Raw genomic sequence first — 16,534 nt, 5'->3', positions numbered from 1 at the left:
CTATGTACATGTACATGATTGTACACTGTTTGTTTTTGTACGTTGTACTTGCACAGGCACGGCTGACAGCCCGCGAGCAGAGTCAGGAGGGTAAGGGGCTACTACTAATGTCCTCATTGTGTACAAAAATGTAGATGTGCATGCCCTGGTCAGAGACATACATGAACTTACAATCAGTCCATTAGTGATCGCATACGATTGCTGACAATTTCTATTATCACCCTTCATGCCTCACTGTATAGATATTCGTTATTCCCTCCTTCCAAGCCGGCAAATCTTTTGATTTTGACAAGACTGTTAAGATCGTCAGTCTTCAAGTTCCTTCTATTTGTCAGCAGTTTCCTATGTGAGATTCCACAACGTGTTCTGCTGCTGCAGAGAACCCGGAAGACCTGGTTGGTCTAAAGGTGGTGCTGCGGGAGCTCGATGATGTACTCATACGCGATGTGGGTGACAAGATCAAGACGTCTGGAAAGTAAGTGCAGCATCTCTCAGTGGCTCGGGACAGTTTTAGCGCGTGAAATGTTAGGATCATTTATTGCTATAATATTATAGTATGCATTGGCCAAGGATAGGTATGCCGAATATTGTTGGAAAATCTTTCCCTTGCTGAAATGGATGGCCTAGCCATTGTGGCTGTATAAACCCGTCGGATAGCTCAGCATGTTAGCCAGCAAAATTAATGTTGCTGCCACCGTACCTGTCATCGTCATTTGTTGTGTGAATTTCAATGGTCTATTTCTGGTTGTTTGCACCTTAGACGCGTAAAACAAGCAGGCAATTATGGCTTGGCATTACAGTCCTGTTGCACTGTGTCTTGAGGGAAAGTGTTGGTAACACAGATACCCATCTAAAAGCTGCATTGCATATTGTGGCTTACTGTTTCAGATGGCCTCTGATAATCGATGAGACAAAGCAAGTCGCTACGTTCCTCAAGTACAGAGATACCAACTATCTGAACACGATGCGGGCTAAGGACATGGAGGCAAACAGCATACGGCAAGCATTGCTGGGCTCGTTAAGGTCAGTGGTCATGGTGGTCTGCAGGGTTTTAGATGCGGTTGAATAGAGTGGGTTATTTCCAACATATAGTACACAGCATATAGCATATAGTATATACTCGTAGCATAATTATATAGCTCATAGCCAAGCGGAGTCCTGTAATGCCGCACTCCCTCAGACGAAATGGCTACTCCAGTATCCTGAAAAGATCTCTCGCTTCAACGAGGCAGCTCTCCTTCATGACGAAAGCAGACTTTGCTGGATTCACTAAATAGCCGAATGCTGGTCCCTGTACCATCAGGACATCCCACCACCGGCGTACCAGTCACAAACGATCCGCAGACTTCGGTTGAACATGTTCGACGCATCAGTCACCAATTTTCTGCGTCCACACCACAGGGGCCTGTGTACTTGGGCTAATATGAACCACTGCCTTTTGAATTACCTCCCGCCAAAGGCCACTTTGAAAATAGACTGGATGGGGTTGCGGTGGGGGCTGGCTAGGTATAACGGCATCCTCGTCGACTGCCTCTGCTGGTGGATGCCTCTCCTTCAGTGTATCTCTGACTGTCTTGCTATCAACCATGTCTGTTAGCAAATGTAAGCCACCACTGCCGTCATCTGATAGGGTGTGGAGTGGTGTATTACCTGACCTTGGCTGTTTGGAGGTGTGGATGATGTCTGCGTCTTTCAATGACCCTGTAATATCTCCGGAAGACCATTGTGATAGTCACTGTTTAAGAAGTTTAACATATCTTAAGGACTCAGTACTCAGCCTCTGTAACATGGGTGCTTAAAAGACAGTCGCTATGCTGGACGCCTTCCGCTGGTTGCTTCTGTCGCCACCAAAGCAGGAGTTTAATGAAGATAGAGTTGTGATTAAGTGCCGTCCTGTATTCCCCGTACAACTTGAAATGCATTTGGACGGTATTGTGCACATTTTGTAAGCTGTGTCAATCAGCTGTTCCGTATCTACTGCAGAGAGCTGCCCAGGCCAGAAAGATGTCGAGAAATCATCCACTTGCTTGGGATCTGTAAGGTTGCTAGGGTATGTCCTCAGCGTGTATTACATCTACACTAGCCGTAATATTCTCCTCCGGACGTGGCACCAGCGGGCCATCTAATGACGGCTCGTGAACGTGATTTCGGACCCTTCCTTTCATAGTGGGTCTCAACGTGGAGTCATCAGTCTCCTGAGGTGATCCTGAACCAGCTGTTCCGAGGGCCAGGCAGCTCTTACACTAGAAGTCACGATCAGCTAGACATCAAGATCAGATCAGGCGTATCCGTTGCCTGCCACCAATCATCCCACTGCAAAGAGCGCTGGCAACATATTAATTGGAGAAGCACTATGCAAGGCCGTGCGGAACAAAATCTTGCAAAGACACACATCGCAAGTCAGTTCAGACTTGTCATATGCAAGCCCTGATCCACACTATGTAGTAGTGCCAAACATCACATGAGCCTCCACACCTACTGCGAAGTAGCAGCAGTGCTCATACGCACGCGCTGATCCACACCATGACATGTGCGAAACGTCACACAAAGCCCTACATGTAGCGGGGGGGGGGGGGGGGAGAGAGAGACTTTGGTAATCTCACACGTAGCGAACCAGGCAAAGAAACAAAGCTACAAAGACGACGGCTAAGCGGCGGAATGAAGGAATCTCCCGGCGTTCTTGCTCTAGCTGTGGCCTTCACAGAGGCAAACCTCGTTGAAACAAACTCATTCTTTGGGCACAGTGAGCCCAACTAACCCGGAGGGCAAGAAAATGCGGTCAAATTCCACCTAGAAACGGCAAGAAATTACCTCCAAATCCGAGCTCCAGTGGAAACCGCTCAGTAGCCGGTAGAAAGTAGCCATCGTAGTCTAGTAGATCAGGTTAATCCATCAACCTAACCAGCAGTACTGATTCCACCAACAGCAGAACCTGTACATTGAAGTGCACTACTCAGGTATTGGAAAACCAGATTCAGGCCTACAAGCACAGGTGTCCCAAACAGCCACTTTTGAAGCTGTGGACGTGTGCTGCATGCTCGCAAACTTAGGCTATAAAGTCCCCGTGTGCTATAGGTATTTCACAAGCTGTTGTTGCACCATCACTGTTTTGTTGTCGCTCATTCACTTTTTGTTGTCGCACATCCTCTGTTCTGCAGGTTTGGAAAGCCCACTGTAATGGACATGTTGGATGCGGACATGTGGGATGCCGTGGAGCGCTCCTTCAACCTGGTGCGGCCCGGACTGCTCTCTGCGGTCATGGACAAGTCCATTATGAAGGAAAGTGTGTAAGTTCTGGCTAGTAATTCATGTTTTTTAATATATATAGGTGGGTTCATATGGTGGTAAATTCACACCTGGCAATATGGCGGTAAATACAAGCCTGCCCACACATGTTCTCTAAGCTGCAAAGTTACTCTTGCAAAGAGCTCTCCTTCTCACCACCAACACCGTCAGTTCACGCCTGGCGCAAAGTTGATGCATGGTTAGTGGTATCCGACATAGCAGGCTGGTACATAAGCTATTTACCACCCTATGAATCAAACCATAAGTACAGTGCAGTTGCTGTCAGAGCTATGGTGTCCTGCAAACCGGTTGCCGAGGAGCTGAGATCGATCAGCCTGCGCAGGAATGTCCTGCCGGCCGGGACCACCTTTGCCGCGAATGCCAGGAGTCCAATAAGAGATAGCAGTTCCTGCTTTGAACAATGCTGCGTGATACTCCAGTTAGCAAGCCGGTGCCGCAGTTCCTGAAGTTTGGGTGCTGGGAGACGCATCTCCATGGCAATGGTGTCGATCTGCAAGCCGAGCACTGTCAACGTGGTATTGGGACCTGCCACTTTGTCTGCGCCTTCCGCCACTGGAATGCCCAAGTTGTCGAACACTTGCAAGATGGTTGCCATGTGCACCGCAGCGGTAGACGATGGGATAAAAGAGGCCGGGGGAGATACATTAATGAAATCATCTAGGTAGTGCTCCAGATTGTCGACAGAGTAATTTTTACGTAAGATCCAAGCAAGTGCGTCGGCAAAGCGATTGAATATGAATGGGGAAGAACGTAAGCCAAACGGTAATACCAGATCAAAGTAAAATTTGCCACGCCAGCACATACGTAGTAATGGGCGATCCTCTGGATGGACAGGAATTATGCGAAACGCATGCCGCAAGTCAACCTTGCAAAGAAGGGCACCGCGGCCCATTCGCCTAACATAGTCACAGACAGTGTCAATGGAAATCATGGAAAAGGAAACGGCTTCGCGATCAATAAAATCGTTAACACTATTCCCCGCCGGGGCAGATAAATGCATAATCAATCGGTGACTGCCATCCTTCTTGGGCACTACGCCCATGCCAGAGGTGCGCAGGGAGACAAAAGGAGGGGTGTCAAATGGGCCACTAGTGTGATTCAGCTTGCATTCCTTTTCTAGATAAGCGTCCACAATATTGGGGTTTGCCGAGGCAGAAGCAAGGTTATTCGAAACAATTGAGGCAGAGCGGTTACCGGAGAACCCAACACGACAGCCGTCGCGTAACTCAGACAAAATGGTATCAGCAAGAGCACGATCAGGGTGGCCAGCTAGTTCAGCTTCTAAAGCCAAAACATTTACAGGGGTGAAAACAGATGTGAGACAGGACTTACTACTCGGTGGCGACGAGGAATCGGGCAGGCTGGGCAGATTAGGCAGAGCTGCGTGAGGGACACTCGATGGCCTTGTGAGCCCCTTGGCAGAAGGTGCAGCGGTGTAAATACGAGCAGTTGGCAAAGGTGCAGCTGCCCTTGTTGTACTGCTTGCACACAGGTTTCGGCACTGCATTGCCGCAGGGGGCACGAAAAGGCGCTTGCGGAGATGCCTTCGCCAGGCATGACGTGGCAGAGTGGCCAGGCCTCTTGCATTTGCTGCAAAAACTCAGTGCCTGCCCGGTAAAGCACTGGGTATACAGCTCAGTGTGCATATCTCCAATGCTGAGGGTGTGGTCCTTTGCCATCACCTGGCGCAAGAGCACGTCGTACTCCTGGACCGCAGCAAAGCGGTATTTTTGCGCGGCCTGGATAATTCTGAGCTGGTGTTCCAGGAGGCCACTGCAAGGACCAGGAGCGCCGTCACAGGCAATGATACTAAATATCGACCAGGCCTCGGTCCAGTCCGCCAGTGTCTCGATCTTCCTCCGTGGTGTGGACACTGTGGAAATGAATACAGCCGAATCTGCGCTCTCGTCCAGGCGAATACGCTTGGCAGGAGGTTCAGACGAGACGGCACGACTGGGCAGGACCGAAGCCAGGTCAACATACTCAACGCTTTTAATCTTGCGCATGATGTCCACCGACACTTGGGCCACACAAGAGGGCAGCCTGGGCGCCACAGGAAACATACCTTGAACACTCGTCGCGGCCTGGTCCTCCACCCTTGGTGTGGGGTCCGCTGTAGTGTGCTGCTCCTGCGAGATTGGCGCGAGCTGAGCTAAAGCAGCAGAAACTGCGGAGGCCGTTGCCTCCCTGATGACGGCCAGCTGAGTCTGCGAGAGCTCCATGATGAAACGAAAACCTCAAAAAAACCCTCAAAGGGCGCAAGGGCAAAGAGTTGCTGCTGTGCCAACAAGCAGGAGACAAGAGTGCCCTCAACCTCCTTGGTCCTGCGTGCGATCGCCCCATGCTGAAAGGGGCAGCCAGGGCGGCTGTGCGTACAGCCCCGCCGGTTGTTGCTCCGCCTCGGCCGCGTGGCCGGCTTGCTCGGTCCACGGCGAAAACTACGGTTTGCCCGACTACAAACCTACATTATTGATAACTAGCCAATGCTGCAAGAATATAAAATAAAAATGCGGAACTCCAGTAGCTGCGGTTGGAGGATTTTCATGCGCTGAACCCCTGAAACAGCATTGCCAGTACAGTCACATCATATCACAGTGATAGGAAACTGCCTGCATGTCTGATGAGACCGGTCATTTCAGCCTGCACACCAGGGTCTACATGACTGTATTACGACCTGTGAACAAAGACCACCTGGCTCTAAAGACCGGCATTAACACAGGTCAACACAGGTTAACACAGGTCAGCACAGATAAACACAGGTTAGTGCAGGCTAGCGCATGCTAGCGCATGCTAGTGCAGGTCTTTTGCAGGCTAACACAGGCTTTCAACACCTCACATCAGCCATAACCAGTGCAGGGTTGGCCGCGGACAGCCATATTGCAAGACGAAACAAGAACGGACAGTTTAGAAGCATACTTTAATGAGCGTGTTGATATCTTGCATTTCCATGGATGTGGTATTTTGGGAGGATATTTTCATTGGGACGGAAGTGCCAGGTGGCGAAACATGCAACCAGCTGTAGGCATTCTGTGTTGGATTTGTTGTTCCAGCTACGAGTCACTGATTCGAAAAGAAGATGGCAAGGCCTATGAGAAGACTAACTTCATGCGTGGACGTGTTCAAGACTTCCAGTTCATAGTGATCACCAGAATGCGATACCCACCTGATCAGGTAGTTCACCAGATGTATCCCATCAGGGTCATCATGCAGCCACAGCCAGTATGAGCCAACACACTGTCCAAACTAGTATTGTTAACTCAGCCAAGCTTGGACGGGCGCTTTAGAGACTGACTGCCGGAGTGAAACTCACACATGCCCGCACGCACTCCTGCATGCACGCACGAGCGCGCGCGCGCACACACACACACACACACACACACACACACACACATACACACATACATACATACATACATACACACACACACACACACACACACACACACACACACATTGAATGACTTGAGTTGCCTTCTGACCTCCGAGGGCATGTACATACTCGCAAAGTACATGACTGTACAATTCGATCAGTGAAATATATCCAGGACGTACTTAGGCAGGAATTGGACATTTGGACTACTTTGTGTGCCATGACTTGCTTGTTGCTATGAGAAAGGCAAACAGTTGACTATGGGTGCCCAGAAAATGGCTAGTAGCTGTAGGGTGTGTGGTGTGCACATAGGTTGTGTGACTTGGATATTATGTGCAGGCACAACTAGCGTCACGACAGGATCATACAGGTTTGCTTTGACGAAAGGTTCAAGATCCACTGGCTTCTTCCACATACATGAAAACGACGTATTATATTGCGGCCTTATGAACTCAATATGATGTAGAGGACATTTTAGCTTATCAGGGCTAACTTTATGCAAGAGGCCTAAGTCTGAGGAAATTAGCATAGTTTGACGGCAGAGAGGCTGTAATGCTCAGCTAGTATTCCTTCTGAACACACTGGGTTTGGAATGCATTGCCGGTGTCATTTCATGCAATGGCCGCCCACTGCATAATTATGGTGTTTTGACCAAAGTAGGTTTCTGCAGTGCATGGCAGTGTGGACTGTCGGTACTCTTTGTCCCACTCTGTACTGTGCTGTGAGCTTGGTGTCGGCATGGCTAATGTCGTCATTGTGCCAAAAGTGCCGTGACTGCAGGGTTCCTGGCTGCTTTGCATGCTTGGCACTGACAGTACGGCTTATTAGCTGTGAGTCATACATTGGCTTATTGGCCATGTGACATACACTGGTAGTAATTAGGCTTATTGGCTATGTGGCATACACAGTACACTGAAAGTAAGGCGTATTGGCTGTGTGCCATGTGAACTCACTGCACTGTGGCATGATGTAGACTTGAAATGCCAACAGTTTCAAGTTCCACTACATGAAGGCAGTGTTGTAAGTCGTGTCATTACAGGGGATAGTTGTGCATGTACATGTACGTGCATCACTACATGAATACTATGTAGCTTGCAGTTCAGTGGTCATACTGTGTGGGTGTGTCATGTTACGCTAAGTGCTGGCCTTTAATTATAAACTTTGACAATCCCCTTAACTACCAAGCAAGGACTACCAGACTGAACACTGCCAAGCTTAGTGGCAACACTGGCAGGACAGAGTGTACTGGTGAGGGGATGCTCACGTTACCAATGGATACTGTAGTAGATTCTGTTGACTGCTTGGCTTGGAATCCGCCTGATCAGGTGCAGGAGATACTCTTCAATTAATGGGCAGTCATTAGTCTGTAATTTCACACCCCATTCCAACTGTTACTTGGCCAGCCCTGGTGACCCTGACAGCAGCAGTCCAGCATGGCAATTACACTGTATACTGTATTTGAAACATTCTGTCACACATCCTGACCAGTGAAAGTCACCCACCGTCACAGGTGTACACAGTACAGCCGAGCTGAGGACTGAGGTGGATGACTCCTTGGTCAAGATACTAGTAACACCGTCATGTACGACCAGTGTAGTAGGTACATGTACAATTATGTAGTCAGCGGCTGTGCATTCATTGGATTCCTGTCCCCATTGTTCTTGTTCTTGAGTTTTTTTGTTTTTGTTTTTGATAGAAGAAGTACTACACTACTCACTAGATCTACAAATCACAACTACATGTACATGACGGTACATGCACAGCTTGATGTTTGATGTTTGATGTTGCCTCCCTTCCCAGCACTCTCGGGTCTGTGCCTTGTCTCTTGTTATACCCCCCCCCCCCCCCCACACACACTACTGATCCTTGCATTCTTTGGGAACATCACCACTGTCCACACCAATCAGCAGCAGCACCTCTCACAAGTCACAACACAACAGAGCATTGCTTTGTAAAATAGAGAATACATAGCTCCTGTCAACACTTGAAATACGGTATTCAAAGGAATGGACGACGTAAATTCACAGATTCCGGTAATAAGATTTTTGAGTCAAGGAGGGAAATTGAGTTAATGTTAATTCTGAATCTGATCAAGTGCTCACTTGGCCGAATAATTAGGAATAATGATAGGGAAATATTTTACGTGGGGGATGATAGGGGGATATTGAACGTGGGGAAAAGTCCAGTGGTCTGTTGTGTACCGGTATGCATGAACTCTAGGGAATGCAGTCGTCAATCTCAAGCTAAGGCGTGGAATGGAATGAGCAATGTCGTGTTAGTACTGCATTTTCAGTAGTTGGCCTAATCAGAACTGTCATTGCTGGTGTCATGTCCAGTCTACCACTGAGTAACATAACTTAGATATAATTGTTCTGGACTGGTGGAGATGGGTGGCATGTCAGTGGTCGGGTCCTGATGAACACACTACGAACTGAGATTGGTCAGGACTAACGTACAGTGCCGAGACACGCCGGGGATTTGCGAGATTGCCTGTCTGAATTTGGTGTAGAAGTCATGATCGCTGGGTACGGGACATGACGAGTTCTCCACGGTGGGATCGCGGCAGTTGTGCCGATAGAACGCTCGCTTCTTCCTGCCGCACTCCAGTGCCTCCCATCTTCTCTCAAATTCCGGTGCACTGGTGCTGAGGCTGTGACATTCCACTACTTTGGCTAGAGTAGCTCCATACGGCATTGGATTAGTCCAGCTACACACAGCACAACACATAGCAATCCACAACATTACAAAATTAATCATTCGGAAAACCAGAACTGCAGAAGGAGCTCTTAGGGGTTCTAAGCATGCATGCTGCTGAAATGTCACCGTCACTGGCAGGCTAGTTGTTCAAAACATGACTCCGTGACTCCGTCATCCCATCACCCATGATTCCAGGCCTGCCGGGCACACATTTGTTGCTAATGTACTTGCACGTAACCAAGCACTCAAATATTCACATACTTTTGAAGTACAGTCACACATCTTCTGACAGAATCAGTGTGCCTTCAACAGGTCCAGCTGAGCATCAGTGCATGTGCAGTACATGTACTGTACACTAAGACATTGACCTACGCCACGGCAGACCACATGTGTATGTCAGTAAGGAAGTCAATATCGATGCAGTAGCTCCAAATTCTGCACAATGAAATCCTAGCAGTATTGAATTTATTGTAGGCCATGGTGGCACTGATAGCGTGATGGTACTGTATGATGGTACTGTATCTCACCTTTCCAGCAGAAGATTGGCATGGCTGAAGCAAGTTGGGAGAACAGCAATCCTGCACAAGGAATCAGAAATGGAAATAGGAATTTACTTGCTGTGCTCAGGGCCAGGCACACAGTACACATTCTTCTAGCTACTTTGATTGCAAGATCTGTCTGGCACCGAATTCAAGTACGTTTACATGTGTGTCAAGTCTGGTCAGGTTAGGTCAGCCAAATGCCCCAGTTGGCGGAGAGACTCACGTCAGTAGCGAACCGTTGATGCTCTTCTGCTCAGCCAAGCTCTTGCGAACCATGTTGGACAAGCTGAGAATCTTCTGTGCCGCGTTATGGTATTGGGTCCTTGACGCCACGAAGCCTTGTTCCAGCAGATATGGTACCTCCGTAAGTCGAGTGAAGTAGCTATCATAATACCACTGGAAGACGAATATATCACCTGGGCAACAATTACGTGACGCATACAATACACACAGATAGACAGTTTGAGAACTATTCTAAGGACTGTGACAGCTAGGGACGAGAAATGAAGAAAAGAGGTGTGAAGTCATGATGGTGTGACTGTGCCAGTCTCCCTACTCAGCTAGAAACTACTTGTAGGACTGGCATCGACTTCTTGTAAACTCTTTGCTGCCCAGGAAGTGGTGACAAAGGCCAGAGGAAGTTGTCACACCTTCACATGACCATAAAGTAGGAGATTGGGCTGGAAACCAACAGGAGTAGTATACCACTCTTTGTCAGTTTGCTCTCCTAGCTACTGTGGCAGCTTGCACCTATGGGCACATGATTCAAGTTGACACTGCATGTACAGTGTACAAGGCACCTGAATTTGGCTGTTGGCTTAGCCGACAGGAAGCAGAAAAGCAGCGTTCCCCAGTCAAAGACTTACTTTGCACGGTAGGCCGCAGGACGGATGCGATGTAGCAAAGCCACGGCTTTGTGCTGGCCTGGGTACACGTCGCGGGAACAAATCCACTCCAGTACCTGGCACATACAAATGTAAAGCACAAGAACAATGGTTAGTCTTGTGTGAGACAGTTCCCACCGCAGTTTCCTTTCCCAGGCAAAACTGAATGACCACTCATGGCAGGCCGCATGCCGGAAATTGTAAGGTTGCTTGTTCAGCTTGGTCATGGTTGCTTTACAATGGTGGAAAGCCTTTACGGTTCACACGCTCCTCACCTGTAGCCAGCTTTCATCTGGTTGAGAGCGCTGGTGTCCAGGCAGTTCCTGCTGCGCGTCTCCACGTTGACCGTTTTGGTGCAGTTAGCGGCGTCGTGTGCGTACCAGGCCGAGTCCATGATGCCCTGCACTCGCAGATCGGGCACGGCGCCAGCACTCATCAGCGCTTGTCGCAGGTAGTCGATGTGCAGCAGAACACCTAGTCCACCGGAGCTGCAAAAGGAGCAGGAAAACCAAACCGGTGTTGGTCAGACGGCCTGTGTGTTCTCTCAACAGAGTGTCATCAACAACCTGGGACACTGACCCAAACAGCCAGTGTATTCTGTGTTGCGTTATCAACAGCCCACTGACCCAGACAGCCTGTGTAATCTCTACAGTGTGTCGTGAACAGCGCGGGCTGCTTACCCAAACAGCCTGTGTATTCTATAGTGTGTGTGAACAACCCGATGACCATAATTATCAAGTAACTCAGCTGGGGAGAAAACCGGCTGTATTCTCGCACTCAACAGCACAGCTCTTTCCTACCTGCTTCCGCTGATGATGACCCGCGTTGCAGTCGCGAGCCCTTCACGCTTGATCAGGTCCGCCACAACGGCACGGAATATGAGAGCACCGCTGAACACGAATTCACCACCTGGCCGCGGAGAAGGCACAGAATAAGGAAGAGATTCTCATCATGATACTGCATGACATGCCTAACACAGAAGCACAGCGTATGAATCATATCAGCTGCTCATGTGGACAATATGTTTTGCCTGTAATCGGGTGATCGTTGGCCGACTAGTCTTAGTCTCACAGTGGTGCGGCTGGTGGGACTTACCGCTGGTTTCGTTGTTCGAACGGCCAGTCTGTGTGCCACTCCAGAAATCGCTAGAACAGTACGGCATATACCTGTGCACCCATGCAGAACCGAAGAGCAGAAAACTAACATTAGTAAGTCAGTGTAAGCAAGACAACACTCTGAAATCTGAATTGCCACTGCCTATAAGCACTACATCGGCAAAACGTAAGCTGATCAATTTCTTCAACCACAAGTCATAGTACATTTCCAATACTTACACTTTGTTGGCTGAGTGAAGATAAGGATTGATTCTCTCTTGTGATGAAAGGATGCCTTGGTCTGACGAAACAGAAACAGAATGGTAGAAGCATTAGGCCTTTAGTACTTTGGCAGGTGGCTGCAGTCACTAGTTCAGTTCATAAAGTACACCTTCAGTAGTACTTCAGTAGCTTCCTGCTTGCATGCCTTAAGGAGCACACATCTTTTGCACTATGCAATGCACTGTGCATAAGGATGAGACTCCCACAGGTATCTACCACAGCTATCCACCACAGGTACATGTATCAGTGTGTGATGTACACACGTATGCTCAGCAATGAACACGTCTACAAGTAGCAACTTACTGGCTGGCTGACTGACTACTTGCATGCAGGGCGTTGTAATGACTCTTGACTATTATCACCTCACGCCCGTTGCGCTCACTCTCAACTTCACAGGAATACACACTTACTTTCTGTGCTACCCGGGATTTTCAGCAGGCCCCAGTTTGTGGATGAGGTGCGAGCGTGCTGCTGCCTTTGCCGTGTTTGACAACTGGCAGCATCAGCGCAGAAGTCACCACCTGCAGCAGCCACCACCACGGGTTTGGAGCAGAAAGCCACAGAAGTTAGTCACAATGGTTACATCCATGCAGTGCACACACTGCAGAGCTAGCACGTACCGACCACTACCCAGGCTGCTTGGCCAATGTGATCTGTTTTCCTGGACAATATGCATGCTGTACATTGTCCACTACACACTGTACACTGTATTCTGTGAATGACTAGTAATGTGTGCTTGACAGGGTCTTACACTTAGGGCAGGTCAACTTTTCAAAGGAGGACCAAAGAAGTTTAGTAGCCTTCGGAAAGATACTTGCGGAATAGCCATTATTGTAGGAAGGAGGAATGCAGAACCCTGATGATTTGCCATCTGCTAGTGCATGCACTAGAAGACATGCACTAGAAGCAAGTGGTTGGCAATGCAAAGCTGGGGCAACACAAATTGCTTGGTTACTTTGTCCTGGTGACCATATTTGACCAAAAGGTCGGGTCTGTCATCCTACAACACATTCCTAGAACTGGCAATAGAGCTCATGAGCCACAAGGCAGTCCTCCTGCCACACAGCAGTTTGAATGCTGGTTAGCAATAACCCCGCATTCGCCTGCTAAAGCTATGCTACAGCATTGAGAGGGTGGGTTATCCTAACACTCCGGACACCACAAGCTGTTTGGAGGTGTGTCTGGGATGTCATGCTGTGCATTCACGTGATGATACCATAAGCTGGAATGCAGGCAAAGAAGGCTAGCAGTCTCTAGTCACCAGTTACGAGTAAGACCTCATATCCTGTACTGACATACATAGGTTAACCACAGGTTGAGCAAACAATTGCCTACTTTGCAGTCACAAGCAACTTTAACCCACGCACCAGACAGGGACTTCCTTTGCACTTTGGTAGTTGTGCAGACCCAATGAATACAATTAAGAACAACTGATGCTTCCAGGGAGAATATCCTTCTGGCATGCCTTGACCTATGGCCTAGCTTCCATACATGTATTAGTCGCTACTTTATTTGAACTCAGTGCGTACTTTCTAGTAACAGGTGTTCTTGCAAGTGTGACAGTGTGGAATACTGTGGAATACTTCACACGTTTCTGGGTAAACATTGCCAGCCTTTTGATCTGCTTTGAGTGTGTTTCTTCAATCCCAGAAAGGCTCCTCGTCAGGATTGCCTGCATGTGAATGCTTCTGGTACTCTTTGCATAGCATAGCTGCTTACAAGTAATGACCACCATTGTGCTCTGCGTTCTTATACACATAATTATGTCTGCAATCAGGTGTGTGTTGATGGAGGACATGCCCAGTAACTTGGAGATCTTGTACAAGTTGAAAAGGTGCATGCATGGCAAAGCCAGTGATCAGTCTCATCAGTCTCAATTTCCTCGCCTACATAGCCTGCGGCTTTGGACTCACACTCCTCTCAGCTGATACCAACCTGGATTCACACTACTATCAGCTGATACCAGCCCTCACACATTCCTAGCTATGTTGTTATCAGTGGCACCACTTGTACTCCACTGAATAAATTTCATTACGGACTACTAATTGCACGACGCCCCCAAGCATAGCCACATGGTATTTTTACTGCAAAGCTTCCTTATCTAGGTTTGGCAGGCATGTTCTTTTCAGGCAACATTTAAATAATTATCCCCATATTCCCTGGCCAAGGTGCCAATCCAAGTGAGGATGTGAAAATGTTAGTGCCACTAGACACCGCACAGAGGTGTTTGCTAAGCGGAACTGGGCATCTCTCAACATGTTCAATTGACGCCACTTCAGCTTAGGACAACATTGGTTAAGTGGGCTTCTCGCTGGAAGCCCACATTCCAATGCAAATTACCAGCACACGTTTCGCTTTGCCATACCGCAGCAGCGGTACTATCGCGTTTCGGCATCTTCAGAAGTAAAGTAATCCGTGTGTTGAACACGAACTACTTCCACCTGCTGGCATTGTATGGCGCTGAAAGCTACTCTGGCTGGAGAACATTCGCTTGCCAGACTGAAAATGTACAAAAGACGAAAGCCAGAATAATTCCTCATTCCCATGTGGGACATGTCGAGTCAATGCTTCCCCTGCAGTTGCATTCGAAGGATTGTGATTTCCGATCCCCGCCACCATAACACCGTGACTTACATGTACAACCCGTTTCTTCGCTAAAGAAAGTACTACGCAAATTTCGACTGGGAAACTACGATAATAATAATAATAGTTACAGTTCGCGTGTCACTCATGGAAGGATCCATGGGCTTAACGCATCTGTCAACGAAATCCAGGCAGAAGAGCCGACAAAACTACGATAGGCACGTACAAATGTTTTCTGACAACTCCAGAACCTCCCCGGCCGTAGCCTACTTGTAACTGCACAATATTGGTACAGATACCAAACTGAAGGTGTCTTACCTTCTAAATAGATCACCCAGGTCGTGCTGTCGATGGTGGGACGTTGAAGATAAAACCTGAGAGAGAAAGAGAGAACAGGAAAGAGCAGAGCAATAATATTGAAACCATCAAACCACATACCGATAAAACATAGCGGAGAGAATTTTGCGTTTGATCGAATGCAAAGAGCTTACCCTGACGGACTGCCATCATTGCATGTCGGGTAAGGATGTTGTTGTCCGCTGCCATCCTCGAGCAGACGCCTCACAAACGGCGAATCACACTTGTCCACCGTTCGTTTCGACCGATGTTCGCTGATGCTCCGAGCCTCGGTACATACCAGCAGCATGGCCACCAGCAAGGATAGCATTGCCGAAATTCTGGGACAGGACATTCTCGTAAAATGGTATTTTCTCTGAACAGGATGTTCTTAGCCACTGGCGAGGAGCGTAGCCGCGGGCACCACTGAAAAACTGATCCTCTGCAGTCCAACCAGGTCATATTTATAGCGGAGAAGGGATACTACGTTATGAAAGTGCTCCGTGTTGACACCGTCGGTGATGAAAGAAATCGCGTACTGATCGGCGAACAGCTGGCGCATACTCCTCGCTGGGTAGAAAATAGCACTTGCTATTTCCACCATCGCGCAATCCCTTTGAGTACCTATGCGCTGGTCACCGCCCCGTAAAGGCAACGCGACCGAGACGGAGCTGGGCATTTTTCAGCCAGCCCAAACAGCCGACACAAGCAGATGCATCAGCAGTAGCAACATGCCGTAGTGAAAGGATGAGCTTTCCTATGATCTCATTCTTTGCATTGAATGATTCTCGAGCCTGCCAGGGCGAGAATTGCTAATCTCGCGAAGGACCAAATTCCTGTCTTTGACCTCGCCGCGATCTCTGATTCACTTTTCCGAGTCAAGGGCTGCGTGTCAGAGACATGCTGCAGAGGGAAATACGCGAATATGTCGTGGGTCGATACGACTGTGTTTCACTGGCGTCCTCAACTTGCTCAAGTAAGTTAGTTCGGTGCGCCTCTTCCAGCTCCGATTCAGCTGAGACTTGCTGCCATGCCGAGAAGGTCATCCACAAAATGTGCTCGGTAGCTACACACCTGTAGCATGCATAGCATACTGTATGACATGCATCACAGTCGGACGCTAGCTTGGCGCATGGCGTATCCGCTGTGTGGTCTATGAGTGTCCTAGACTATCTGCCATCATGCACGGGTAGTCTGTCTGTGGTAGATCGGGGAAGGACTGCACAAGACCTTCACGTGTGGCACGGTAGGCCCACCTCGAGACGGAAGACCGGCTCAGACATGATGTCGATTGCAGCCCCGACACCCACACTGACACCCACAGCACTGAATGCAATACGGGTAATCGTTCACTGAAAGTAGTTTGTTTGGCCAAGGTGACCCAGGTTTAAATTGAACAATCGACGGCCCTCTTCTCTTCTCCTCTCTTCTCCTAAGTGA

The 16,534-nt window shown here is 48.7% G+C and overlaps 2 protein-coding genes across 2 annotated transcripts in view; one reads left to right on the top strand and one right to left on the bottom strand.

Moving 5' to 3' along the window:
* LOC135815000 (IQ motif and ankyrin repeat domain-containing protein 1-like) overlaps positions 1-7,235 on the top strand; it is a 15,292-nt gene extending 8,057 nt beyond the window's left edge. The window contains exons 9-13 of the mRNA XM_065328214.1: positions 57-90; positions 379-475; positions 889-1,023; positions 3,159-3,287; positions 6,357-7,235. Of these exons, the coding sequence (XP_065184286.1) occupies positions 57-90; positions 379-475; positions 889-1,023; positions 3,159-3,287; positions 6,357-6,531 (570 nt within the window). The 3' untranslated portion in view covers positions 6,532-7,235. The remainder of the gene's footprint in view (positions 1-56; positions 91-378; positions 476-888; positions 1,024-3,158; positions 3,288-6,356) is intronic.
* A 1,385-nt stretch (positions 7,236-8,620) lies between these two features.
* Positions 8,621-15,782, bottom strand: LOC135814999 (palmitoleoyl-protein carboxylesterase NOTUM-like). The gene is made up of 11 exons (XM_065328213.1): positions 15,250-15,782; positions 15,077-15,132; positions 12,586-12,696; positions 12,134-12,194; positions 11,895-11,965; positions 11,600-11,708; positions 11,075-11,287; positions 10,782-10,876; positions 10,139-10,331; positions 9,901-9,951; positions 8,621-9,383 (listed from the first exon to the last, which is right to left on the bottom strand). The coding sequence occupies exons 1-11, from the start codon at positions 15,447-15,449 to the stop codon at positions 9,101-9,103; spliced, it is 1,443 nt and encodes a 480-aa protein (XP_065184285.1). The 5' UTR covers positions 15,450-15,782; the 3' UTR covers positions 8,621-9,100.
* Positions 15,783-16,534: the final 752 nt, after the last annotated feature.

Source organism: Sycon ciliatum, chromosome 4 (assembly GCF_964019385.1).
Source record: "Sycon ciliatum chromosome 4, ocSycCili1.1, whole genome shotgun sequence".
NCBI classification, from domain to species: domain Eukaryota; kingdom Metazoa; phylum Porifera; class Calcarea; order Leucosolenida; family Sycettidae; genus Sycon; species Sycon ciliatum.
Note: the sequence above shows the minus strand (reverse complement) of the source record. Positions and strands in the feature narration are given on the sequence as shown.

What these genes read in the sequence shown, in the direction of transcription:
- LOC135814999 (XM_065328213.1), bottom strand. Translation starts at nt 15,449, where the DNA reads ATGTCCTGTCCCAGAATTTCGGCAATGCTATCCTTGCTGGTGGCCATG. An exon ending in CTGGGTGATCTATTTAGAAG is followed by an intron (nt 12,697 to 15,076) that starts GTAAGACACCTT and finishes TGGCTGCTGCAG; the next exon opens with GTGGTGACTTCTGCGCTGAT. An exon ending in TTCGAACAACGAAACCAGCG is followed by an intron (nt 11,709 to 11,894) that starts GTAAGTCCCACC and finishes CTCCGCGGCCAG; the next exon opens with GTGGTGAATTCGTGTTCAGC.